The 11112-nt window shown below is 41.4% G+C and overlaps 1 protein-coding gene across 1 annotated transcript; it reads right to left on the minus strand.

The window, feature by feature from the left end:
- Window positions 1-766: 766 nt before the first annotated feature.
- Window positions 767-7065, minus strand: serpine3 (serpin family E member 3). The gene is made up of 9 exons (XM_022741149.1): window positions 6803-7065; window positions 5513-5841; window positions 3427-3654; window positions 2346-2588; window positions 1971-2169; window positions 1788-1888; window positions 1617-1703; window positions 1438-1521; window positions 767-848 (listed from the first exon to the last, which is right to left on the minus strand). The coding sequence occupies exons 2-9, from the start codon at window positions 5775-5777 to the stop codon at window positions 796-798; spliced, it is 1260 nt and encodes a 419-aa protein (XP_022596870.1). The 5' UTR covers window positions 5778-5841; window positions 6803-7065; the 3' UTR covers window positions 767-795.
- Between the last annotated feature and the right edge of the window lie 4047 nt (window positions 7066-11112).

An 11112-nucleotide genomic window follows, 5' to 3' on the forward strand; every position in this document is an offset into this window, starting at 1 on the left:
CCCACCCACCCCCACCCCGAACTCCCTCTCTCCTCGCCATGAATCTCAAACCAACTTCTTGTCACTTAACCGTGAATGCACTTGTGTAAATTTGAGAATGTTTATTTAATGTAATTTAAAAGAGAAAACTACCTTTTTGTTGCAGAAGATTTTTTTTTTCCAACAATCCTCATATTTTTTGGTTCAAACCTGTTCAATTTTCTCAAATATACACAAATAATCCGAATGAAGGTCTAGAGGTCAAGAGTTGATTTCTGATTCAGAGGGCAGCCCTCTTCCGTTCCCTCCCTCCTTGGACAGGGACCAAAATCTGCCATACTTGTCTTTGTTTGTGAAGAGGCCGCTACCAAAAGAGTATTTTGAATACACTGTAAAGATGTAAATAACCCTAGAGTACTATTTAAAGAGAATGTTCAGTGGAAAATGGCCTTTTTGTAAGTATTTCCATGAATAAAGTTTCTATTTTACACTGTGAAGGGCCATGTAAATAAAGTGTTCTGTAAAGATGTGACTCTGCGTCTTTGTTGGTAATTTTTGGAGCCGAGCGTCAGGCAGAAATTTGTAATCCGCAATAATGGAAGAAAGGATCGAAACACCCAAAGTGTAAAAACATGTATTAAAATTTTATTTACAGATATGTACAAAAATATTGTCCCTCTTCCTGAAGTGTCCGTGGACCCTCCTGTTGGTCCACAAATAAATACCAGTAGTGAAATAGGGGTCTGTGTGTGTGTGTGTGTGTGTGTGTGTGTGTGTGTGTGTGTGTGTGTGTGTGTGTGTGTGTGTGTTTTTTTTTTAGGGCGCTTGGTCAGCTGGGTTCATCACTCGGCCCATGAATAAGACGGATCCTGAAATGCAGAAGATGACAAATATAAGTTTGAGGGGTCATGTCACTGTTTTTGTACATTTAAATTCCAAAGTCACAACGTGCAGAAAATGTCTGATTTCAACTTCTTTTTATTTCTACTGAAGGTCTTTTTTATTTTTTGTTTGTGGAAAAACGACACGGTGGAACTTGTTATCCTCTCTTGCATTCAGCTCGCTCATCCAACTGCCCCTGTGGCTGTGTATTTTAACACCACCAACAGGTCAGGAAATCAGATATGTTCAAATCCTACACATTGGGGCTTTAAATGTAACTCGTGCATTCTTAAAATTGTATCTGACTGCTGCTGAATGTAGGCTGTTTGTGACAGACCGCTGTCAGTTTCAGTTAATTTTTTTACGGTCTGAAAATCACTAGCAGACTTGCTTGAGTCGTATAATCCATCGCAGTCACATCAAGTCTACATAAATCAAGTCAAACCTCAGAATAAGCGTCAGCGTATTCTATTTTTTAATAACTGTCACAAAATGCCATGAAAATACCAGAAGCAAAAATGTGTTTGTCAATCTCTCCAATATCTTTACAAAGTTTCTACAGTTTATAGTAAATACCTGTGTTAACTTGTCGTAGCAGAAATAAGAACGGCCGGTCCGCCTTGAAGACAGGAGCACGGGATCGTTTGAGTAGCACCATAGCTGCAAAGGTAAGAAATTCCTTTTTCTTTTAGCAACCTCATATCATAACCTTTCAATTCTGCTCCGTATCATTATTTTACAGGACTTTTTCTCACCTGTGGCAGCAGCTGCCTTTGTCCCATCTTCTGTGACTTCTATCCTCACTTCATGGAAGGCATCGGACACATAAAGACCCTCCTCCACTGCAGGAGGAAACAAACTGTCAGCTGACCAGCAGAGCTGCAGTAATATTTTGAATTAATTTTGAAATGAATTGATGTATTGACCTGATATTCCAGTGAAGTCAGCAGCTGTCGGGTTAAAGGCGTCACTGATGCCCATGGCAGGAAGCACTGACCTCAGGTTGAACTTGTTCTGCATTCTGAACCTGTAAATACCAACAACATCTACATCAAGTCTGAGCCATCTAAACCACTATTTCAATCCACTGCATAGGTTTTCTTCTTTACCTGGGTAGGAAAATGTCCATCTTGGTTCTGCGCAGGCCAGTGTCCCAGGACGCCAGCTGGCGAGCAGTGAGCTGGCATTCGAGGGAGGACAGCGGCGTCTTCCTCTCGCTGGGCAGGACCACCTGCAGGCTCAGAGAGCGGCCCAGGTACGGAAGCTCCAACACGGTGTAACGCTGGTCTGATGCCGTCCTGAACTGACCTGCCATGGAGGGCAACGAGTTCAGCTGCGCAGCTTATAACTTTTTCCACTGTTTCATTTATTCATTTATTTAAAGTGACGTGAGAAGCTAAAAGACAAAACTGACAATCGCATATTAAGGATCTAAAATTCACTTCACAGTATGAGGAGTTAATTTTAACAGTTGTGTCTCTTACCAAAGCTGACCTCTGTAGCCTGATACATCATGGGCACCTTGATGGTACTCCCGTCAGAGAGGGTGAAGGGGAGGTTCTGGGTGTTGGTGAAGAGGAACTGTTTCTGCCAGACACCCCTGAAGGCCACTGTGTTGACCAGGGCCATCTGCAGCCGGTGGCCCCACCACAGGGCCTCTGCCTGGGCCTCGCCCGAGCCCGACAGCTCCCCGCTGCTGCTTCCTGCCTGGAGGGGCCACGTCTCATCTGAGAGGTAACCAGGGAAGGTCAAAGTTTAATGTAACGGGCGTGCAACTTCTCTTTTAGTAGTCAGCAGTCTGCAGTGTTGTGACGCAATGAACAGAAGAATAGCATCTGAAAATATCACAGATGAGGAAAGTACTGACCGTAGACTTTCTTTAGAAAAACTATAATTGATACCATGACATTGGTAGTAAGTGAAAGGATAAGAAAGCTGGAAAAACACATTATCTACAAACTATATTTGTTTTGGACTTTCCTTTAATCTTACTTTTTATTAGCTAACACTAAAAAAAAATGCAGAGAATTATTACACACTCCTTGGCTCCTAAGAATCAGAATTAGAAAAGTTAAAGCTGCATTATTTGATTTAACTGGTCACTAAGGGGCAGAGCAACTCCACAACAAACTAAAACACAGCCCTGATGTATTATCTCTCTATAACAGCATGCCATTCATAATCACTCTAATAACTCTCTCTCAAGTTTTAATGGCTGACATGTTAGGGAACATCCAGCAGGAACGGAGCCACATTATCATCCCACTGAACTCTCATTTTTAGCTCTGGTTTGATCTTTGCCCCAACTCCTAAGAAAAATATCTTTTGTCTCTTAGCTGCCAAATATTCCTCTTCCTTCACCAGCTAGTCATTAATTGTCTGGAAACAAGACTGATGAGACTGAACTACACAGTTAATGTTCTGTAACACCGAAACAAGGAACTAAAAGAGGCTGATGATAATTCTCTGTGGGTTTGCTTATTACCCAAGCTAACTTCATTCATTCTCAGTGTAAAGAAACTGATTAGTGGAGCTCTAACTGGTGTATAAAGCTGACTCGTTTACCATGGTTGTGCCCCGATCTCTCCGGCTGGTTGCGAGTGTGGTTGGGTTGGCTGAAGTTGGCTCGGACCACACTGGTGTTTGCCCAGGCCGCTGCGTGTTGGGTGAACTCAGTCAGGAGCTGGACACCGCTCTGGATGAATAATGTGCAGGTCTGGTGCAGCCACATCCCCTGGCTGGTGTTGCTCATGTCGCCCTGCGAGTGCAACAGGAAGTCTTGTACCTGGGCGTCTGCAACACAGGAAAACGCAGAGGTCAGATGTGACGCTGCGTGACGAGCAGTAGGAAGTCTTTTGCAAAAAGAAGACTTCAGTTTAAACTTTCTTAGCTGAAGAAGAAAAGCTGTATGCACGTGAATCCACAGACAGACTGAAACACTGTCAACTGTTTATCAGTTTCAGTATCTATCAACCATTTGCTCTGCTTTAACATCTGATCATCAGCACTGTTTGCACAAATATAATCCACACCAAGTTCAAAAGCTGTGAACAAATGTCTTGTGATACCCCTTCTACAAAATAATCACAACTTCAATATATCCGACTCAGCAGCCTCGAGCTTGTTTCGGCGACAATTCAACTGAATTCACACCGTATCCCTGCAGGACTGTGCACAAACAGATGCTCATTTGACTTAATTTGAGCTTTGCTCGGCTCACTCTCTCAACCTGCTGACCTCTCATCTGATAAACTCCGAGCGTTTACAGATGAAATGATCCAAACTCAAGGGCGAACACAGATTCTCTCATTCATAAGAATCCACAGCAGTTATTGTGAGTAGGCAGAAGCAGTCAGTTGCAAATTGGTCCCCTTTCATGCTTGATCTTTTTTTTATTTCTTTTTCTTGTTGCTATATAGTTATCTTTTTGTTTTCTGTATCCTAACTTGCGTATAAGTTTGTTTTTTTTCCCAAATCTACCGTATCTCTATATCTACTATCTTTCTTTATATTTATAGTCTCCTTTTTCTTTATCATTACGATTCTACCTTTTAATGCTCAACCTTGCAGGTCGGGAAATAGAGCCGCCTTGAGTAATAATTCTTGTGCTAACATAATCTTGTATTGGCGAGAATAGAGGCTGAACTTACTGTGTATTGTTGCTGTTTTGCTGGTTTCATTCGCTCTTTCTGTAAATGTTTACATCAGCCTCCACGCTTCAATGTTTCTTGGTATATGTACGCAATTTGTCTTTATAATAAACTTAGAAAGAGACAGATGAGTATTTCCTAGGAGCAGTTACTACACAGTGTGATTTCTACCAAAAGGTGGCGTCTTTCCTGTGTAGCAGTGCTAAACTTCATAACAACAGACCGACCCTCAGGCTGTTTTATTAACTTGCAAATACATGTTTTTAGAGCTGAAACGAGAAAGCCGATCGCCAGAAGATAAATCAGCATCGATTAATCGCTTACATTATTCATCAAACATTTGCTTCTTCCAGCTTCTTAAACATGAGAATCTTCTTTTCTATTTCATTGTAAATTGAAGCTTTGTACTGTTGGTTGGACAAACCAAGTAATGTGAAAACATCATCTTGAGCTCTGAGAAATTGTGCTTGGCATTTTCACTATTTTCTGAAAATTTTACTGACGGAACACATTTATGAAAATTGTGCTTGCAGCTCAACTTGACTGAATTTGACATGATTTCTTTCTTTTTTATTTTTTGGTTAGAACTGGAAATTTTGTGCCAAGCCATCCTCCTAAACCCGAGCCCAATATCAACCAATACCATCCCTGACTGACAAAGAGATCACATCATGGAGGTAAGAGAAACAGCAGCTGCAACTGGCATTTTGTTTGTAATTAAACACACTGACCTCTCGACCCTGGGGCCGAGCCGCAGGAGTGGTTAATGAGATTAGAGTTGGTGTGGAGGCAGGTATTATGGCTCCAGACACCACTGTGCTCTGTAGGGCCAACAGCAGCAGCAGCACCACTCCACACCACCTGGTACCAACAGCACTGAGGGCCACCAACAACCTCTCCAACCTCGCTCTCACAGCATGAGGAGCAGCTAATGCTACCTGAATAAAAGTCCCCCCCTCCCCATTCGTCCCCATGTGTGTAGAAACGGAGACGAATCCTACCGTTCACGTTGTATCCCAGTGTTCCCTCCAGCTGAGCCAGCGTGTTGCCCCTGGCACCGAGCTGCAGCAGCCCCAGAGACAAGGAGACGCTCACTGGAGACACGATCAGGTTAGAGTTGTTCTCTGTCTCGGTGAGCGTCTGATAGAGGCTGACAGCAAACCTGGTGTGCAGCTCTCCCATGCTGTCCTGAAGGCTGCCGTTGCAGTGGCTTCTCTCCACCAACCAGAAGCAAATGAAGAGTGAAGCCACCGGCAGGCGACACATTTCCTCAGAGCTGCAGGAGGGGAAGTGTCCTCAGGGTGCAACTGGTGGTCAGGGAAACTAAATCCTGTAGAAAGTCAAAGGAAAAAAAACACATGATCGAGGTCAGTGAGGTCAACCAGTGGGCAACTATTGACTGTCAGCGATTTGTATCATTATATTGTGTTGTTGTTGAAATTCTTTATTTGCATGTGTGAACACTTTTGTCTGATGTATTGCATAACACTGAAACACCCCATTGCACTGAACATTGATTTGATTATTCTATTTTGCAGCCATTTGCCATATTATAATAATCTATATCAATATTAGACATATTAAGATTAGACATATTAATAAATACTGTAACAGCTGCCTGTTCATCTCAGAATAATTTAAGGTTGTTATTGTTGATGAATTGTATTTGGGTACAATATCTATATATACATAAGTTGGTAAATATGCAACTACATCCAGCAGAATAATCACAATATAATCAGTGAGGCTGCAAATAACATGAGGTGCTCTGAGGTCACTGTGTGAAGGATATACACTTGCAACATTATTAGCCTATTGGTATATCATAAGTAACAAAGTACTGTACTTAAGTACTTTGTTACTTTATTTGAGTAATTGTATATGCCACATTAAACTTCTACTCTATTATATTTAAAAGGTAATACAGGCTGTATACACCAATGGAAATATTATCTGCAAAGAGAATTAAATGCAGATATTTTTAATGCAGGACTTTCTGTACTTTGAAGTTGTTGTAATGATACTTTCACTTAGCTACCGGATCTGAGCACTTTTTCCACAACTGCATAAAGAGATGGAAATTATGAATTTATTCTTAGTACTAAAAGGTCACCACAAGTCTTGGTAGGAATAAAAGAACATTGTGATACCTTCATAAATTGATTAATCCCAATAAATTGTCATAGACAATAATACGTGTCTTTAGGTTGACCTTCTGACTTAATGGACTATTGATTTTTTTAATATGCTTTTTAAAATCTACTTGATCAGCTCTGATGACACAGTCCTACCTGCAGACAGGTGAGGTAGTATCCGTTTAACTCCACTTGTTCTCGCGGACTGGCACCAACCATTCAGCCTCTTCAGGGGGAGATGTGTCCTCTGCTGTCCCCGGCTGTCAGTCACTGTCACCGGTTTCTTGTCACTGAGTCAGTCCCCTGCTTTTCCCCGGCTGTCAGTCTGTGGTCCGGTCCTCCGGTCGTCTCTCACTGAGGCAGCCTGTAGTCATAAGACCGTGTTTAAAGGGGAACGCTCCGCCGGTCTCCGTCGGCGATGTCCGTACCACTCGTCCGGGATTCCTGCCTCCCCGGGGCTATAAGGAGCCAGGCGGAGGGAGGCATGTCACCGACCAGCAAATCCCAAACCGGGCAGAGGGAAGAAAAAAAAAAAAAAAAAAAAACTCTCACACACACGCGCACAGCACAGCAAGGCACCTCACGCGCACGCACGACCTGTGAAATTTTGTTGGGAACTATTAATAGGCCATAGGAACACATTCCTGTCAGGGGGAAAAAAACAGAAGAAGAAGAAAAATTGAAATGATATAGACATCTCATAATTATGATGTAGAGTAGACTTAAACAATGTAAACAAATGATGACAATCTGAAGCATCTGATTAATAGTTAAGTTTTTAATTAATAGTTAAGTTTTGAACAATAGTTAGCTCTGATACCCTCCCACGTTTTTCAAGTTTAGCTTAGCATAAAGACTGGAATTAGAGCTAGCCCGGCCCTGTCCACAACCTCTTAAACTCACTAATTAACACGTTTGCTCTCATATTGTTTAATTTGTCAGATATGAGCAAAGGTGTCATGCTGGAGGACGATTTACCACAACCTGGCAACCCAAAAGTTGTACTTATTAATGTCTTATATTCATCTATGAAGCATTAATAAATGATTTATTAACTGTTAATGAAGCCAATTACTACAGTTTATAATCCCTTTATGAATGGTGCCTTATCAGAAAGTCTTATTTTTTATTTTATTTGGACAGAGCTGCCTTCTGTCTTAAAGCTTAGATGACTGTTTACATATTTAAGTCAGGTCCTTCATTATTAACTGGTTTGTCCACCTGTCTTATAGACTGTCAAAATGTATACTATTAGTGCATATTCTTAAATAATTACCAGCAGTGGGTAAATTAAGGCTCACAAACAACTTTTTGCCCTAGGACCCCCTGTAGGATTAATATGGCCATGATAATAGAATTTAGTATGTTGACTAAATGCAAAATGTATTGCTCAGGAACGCACAAATATAAAGATTTTCTACCTTGCTCTCTTTGTAATTTGTAAAATTAACTATTCTTTTCAAAGGTCACACACACACACACACACACACACACACACACACACACACACACACACACACACACACACACACACAGACTAAGACATCCATTGTGTTATACAAGTCATTTAGCCTTTTGTTGTGTTGATCAAAAGACATTTCTGCTCTGAGCGTCACACTGCTGCGTCAGCGTTTCTAATTGGTTTCACTCTGTGGAATGTGGACTCACTCATCATGGACATGTTGCTGCTCCAGCATGTGATGAATAGCAGCATCTCAGTCATCATGAAACATTTTATCACTTCTGTGTACAGCTTGACAAGGGCATTTAGACTAAATATGATTAAGTTAAATAGGGCTAAATATAAATTAGATTAGGGTATACTTTGACATATATAAACAATCAAAACTGAAAATCAAAATCTAGTCAGTGGATGATCACATCTGTTCAAATCAAGATGAAGATAAAATGCCCCAAAAAAATATGTTTATTATGATTTCTTTTCATTTAAAAACAAGACCATTACAACCATTCTAGCAGCTCTATACTCACTGCTTTGGGCTAAATGCTAACCCTAGCATGCTAACATGTTCACCGCCTTAATTTAGGGTGTTAGCATGGTAACATTTGCTAATTAGCACAAGAGAAAGTCCAGCTGAGGCTAATGGTGCTCAATCATAAGCCAAAGTACTGGACAAACAAAAATTTGACCTGATGATGGTGATGGATGAAAAGTTAAGAGATCGCCAAAGTTAATTCAGCCTGAGGGGGGACACGAATGTTTGTACCAAAGTTTTTGGCAATCCATCCATTTCACTAAACATCACAAATGTCAACGTCATGGTGGCACTAAAGGAAAAGTCAGGGGATCAACAAAGTCATTGGGATATGCCTATATTGTCTGGGGACCATGAATTTTGTGGCTGTGACGTGCTGATGAGGAAAAGTCAAAGAGTTATGTCACCAGGATTCATCCTCTGGGGACTGTGAACATCTGTACGAAATATTAAGCATCCACTAGCTGTCCAGATATGTCAGTCTGCTGACTGACAGACTGACTCCACCTCCCCTGGAGCCACGGCACTAGTGTGAGTAAAAATGTATAAGTCAGCATCAAACAAATATATCACTAATTATTGGTCCTTTTCATTGAATAGTCTCAGCTATATAAACGTCTGTGTCATTTTAATTATCGGCTCTAAAAGTGTGTCATCTTGATTTGCCACTGGCTTATAAAGACTTGACTTGGACCCACAACATTTAATGCCGATCCATCTAATAGCTACTACAGTCCAGTTCAGAGTGGCGGACTGATGGACATAATGATATTCACCATTGCAAACAGTTCAAATCCTTTACAGAAGAAAAATGTGATGAGGAGAAAGAAAATGATTAATAGATAAATAAATAAAACAAAATGAACACTTCAGCGGCACAACCAGAGCAATTAATACTGCAAAGTACAATCCGGTCATCATTCTCCCAGTCTGTTCAGCTGTGATTCTTGTCATAATACAGGTGGCAAACAACCTTGGAGTGAAAGCGGCAGCAGCAATAAAAATCTTCACTATTTCCTCTTAGTATAAAAGATGAAACTGCAAGATGTCTCTCTAATCCGTCGACAAGGATTAGGCCTTTGAATGTCATTACATTTTAAAGCAGTCACACAGATAAAGCTTTATAGAGTCTGCCTCAAGATCCATCATTTTCAGCTCTTTTAATGTTGAGACTTTGCAGTGAGAGTGAGCAGAGTAAATTAAGGAACTTCTGTCTAATTCACTTCTTACTTTAGGGGAAAAACCTAACAGCTCATTATGTACAGTTTCTTACATTAACTAGCCCTGCAACACAGATCATGCATACTTATGTATCCTGCTGATATTCTTACTTTAACATGCGCTTATTACAGCACAACATGCACTCATCTGAATGCATGTGAAGACAAAAACAAAAAACAAAAAAAACATGAAGAATTGGCCACAGTGAATGATAGTATGCCCTCTATTTCACCTAAAATCAATCTGCTGTGGAGCGATCTCCCCTCAACTGTCCCTCTTAATTGGGGACATGACAGTCAGCAAAATAAATTGTGGGCATTTTTTCCCATGAAGGAGAGAACATGATTGGTAGCCATCAGGTATTTGGCTGCTTTGTCTAACAGGGGATTCCGGCCATTACTGGACTTGACTAATTAGTGGAGCCATGGCTCGGCTTCATTAAATGTAATCGCCACATTCTTTAAAACCCAACGCCCCGACTCTGGAGGCGGGAATTTGGAATTTTAAGGACTTTGATGGAGGAGATGAGACGTCACGGTAACTGACCAAAGACAATTGTTTGAAAAGATGCCGCCATAAACAGCAGCTTTTATCTTTGGCGGTTGTGGGGCCTTTGGAGGAACATTTTGTTAGAGGTTCATATTTGTGAAGTAGAAATAATGATTTGTGCTCTGTGTTTCTGATCCTCGGACCGACTGCAAAGCAAGCTGCCGCTGCTCGGAGGGGTCAGGGTCAGGGTGGTGGGTGGAGCAGCGCTCAGGAGGCCTCGGCCTGACGGGAGCTGCACATTTAAAGGTAACAATTCTTCACCTATGTGTGCAGGTAATTATGTGTGTTTGGCACTGTTTCGTTACAACATGCCAATATTAACAACACAGTCACCCTCACTCACTCTTTGAGCTGCCAGTTTACCCCACTGTTTGGTCAGCTGCCACCTGGTTACAGCCAGGTCAAGCTGAAGTAGTGACCTGGCATGCCAACCACTTTGTACCAGGCTACAGCCAATACTGCTCTACTACAGGACGGAGCTGCTCTGCCCTTTAGGCGTCTGAGTCAAGTCTCAAGTATTTATAAGCAAATGACAAGTCAAGATGAAAATCTTTCAGAAAGCTGATCGTTAAAATGATACAAAGCTCTGTTTATAAATCTGAGACCATGCAGTTAAAAGGACTGAGAAGTTGCAACATGCACTAGCCATGCCAGTTGATGTCAGTCTGTCAGTCGGCAAGTCCACTCCTTTGGTGCAGA

The sequence above is a fragment of the Seriola dumerili genome, unplaced genomic scaffold, assembly GCF_002260705.1.
Source record: "Seriola dumerili isolate Sdu_G_001 unplaced genomic scaffold, Sdu_1.0 BDQW01000052.1, whole genome shotgun sequence".
NCBI lineage: Eukaryota > Metazoa > Chordata > Actinopteri > Carangiformes > Carangidae > Seriola > Seriola dumerili.

Coding starts and splice junctions, on each gene's coding strand:
- serpine3 (XM_022741149.1), bottom strand. CDS start 5,777: ATGTGTCGCCTGCCGGTGGCTTCACTCTTCATTTGCTTCTGGTTGGTG. Junction 1,522..1,616: donor AAAGGCAGCTGCTGCCACAG/GTGAGAAAAAGT, acceptor TTACCTTTGCAG/CTATGGTGCTACTCAAACGA. Junction 849..1,437: donor GCTACGACAAGTTAACACAG/GTATTTACTATA, acceptor TCTGCATTTCAG/GATCCGTCTTATTCATGGGC.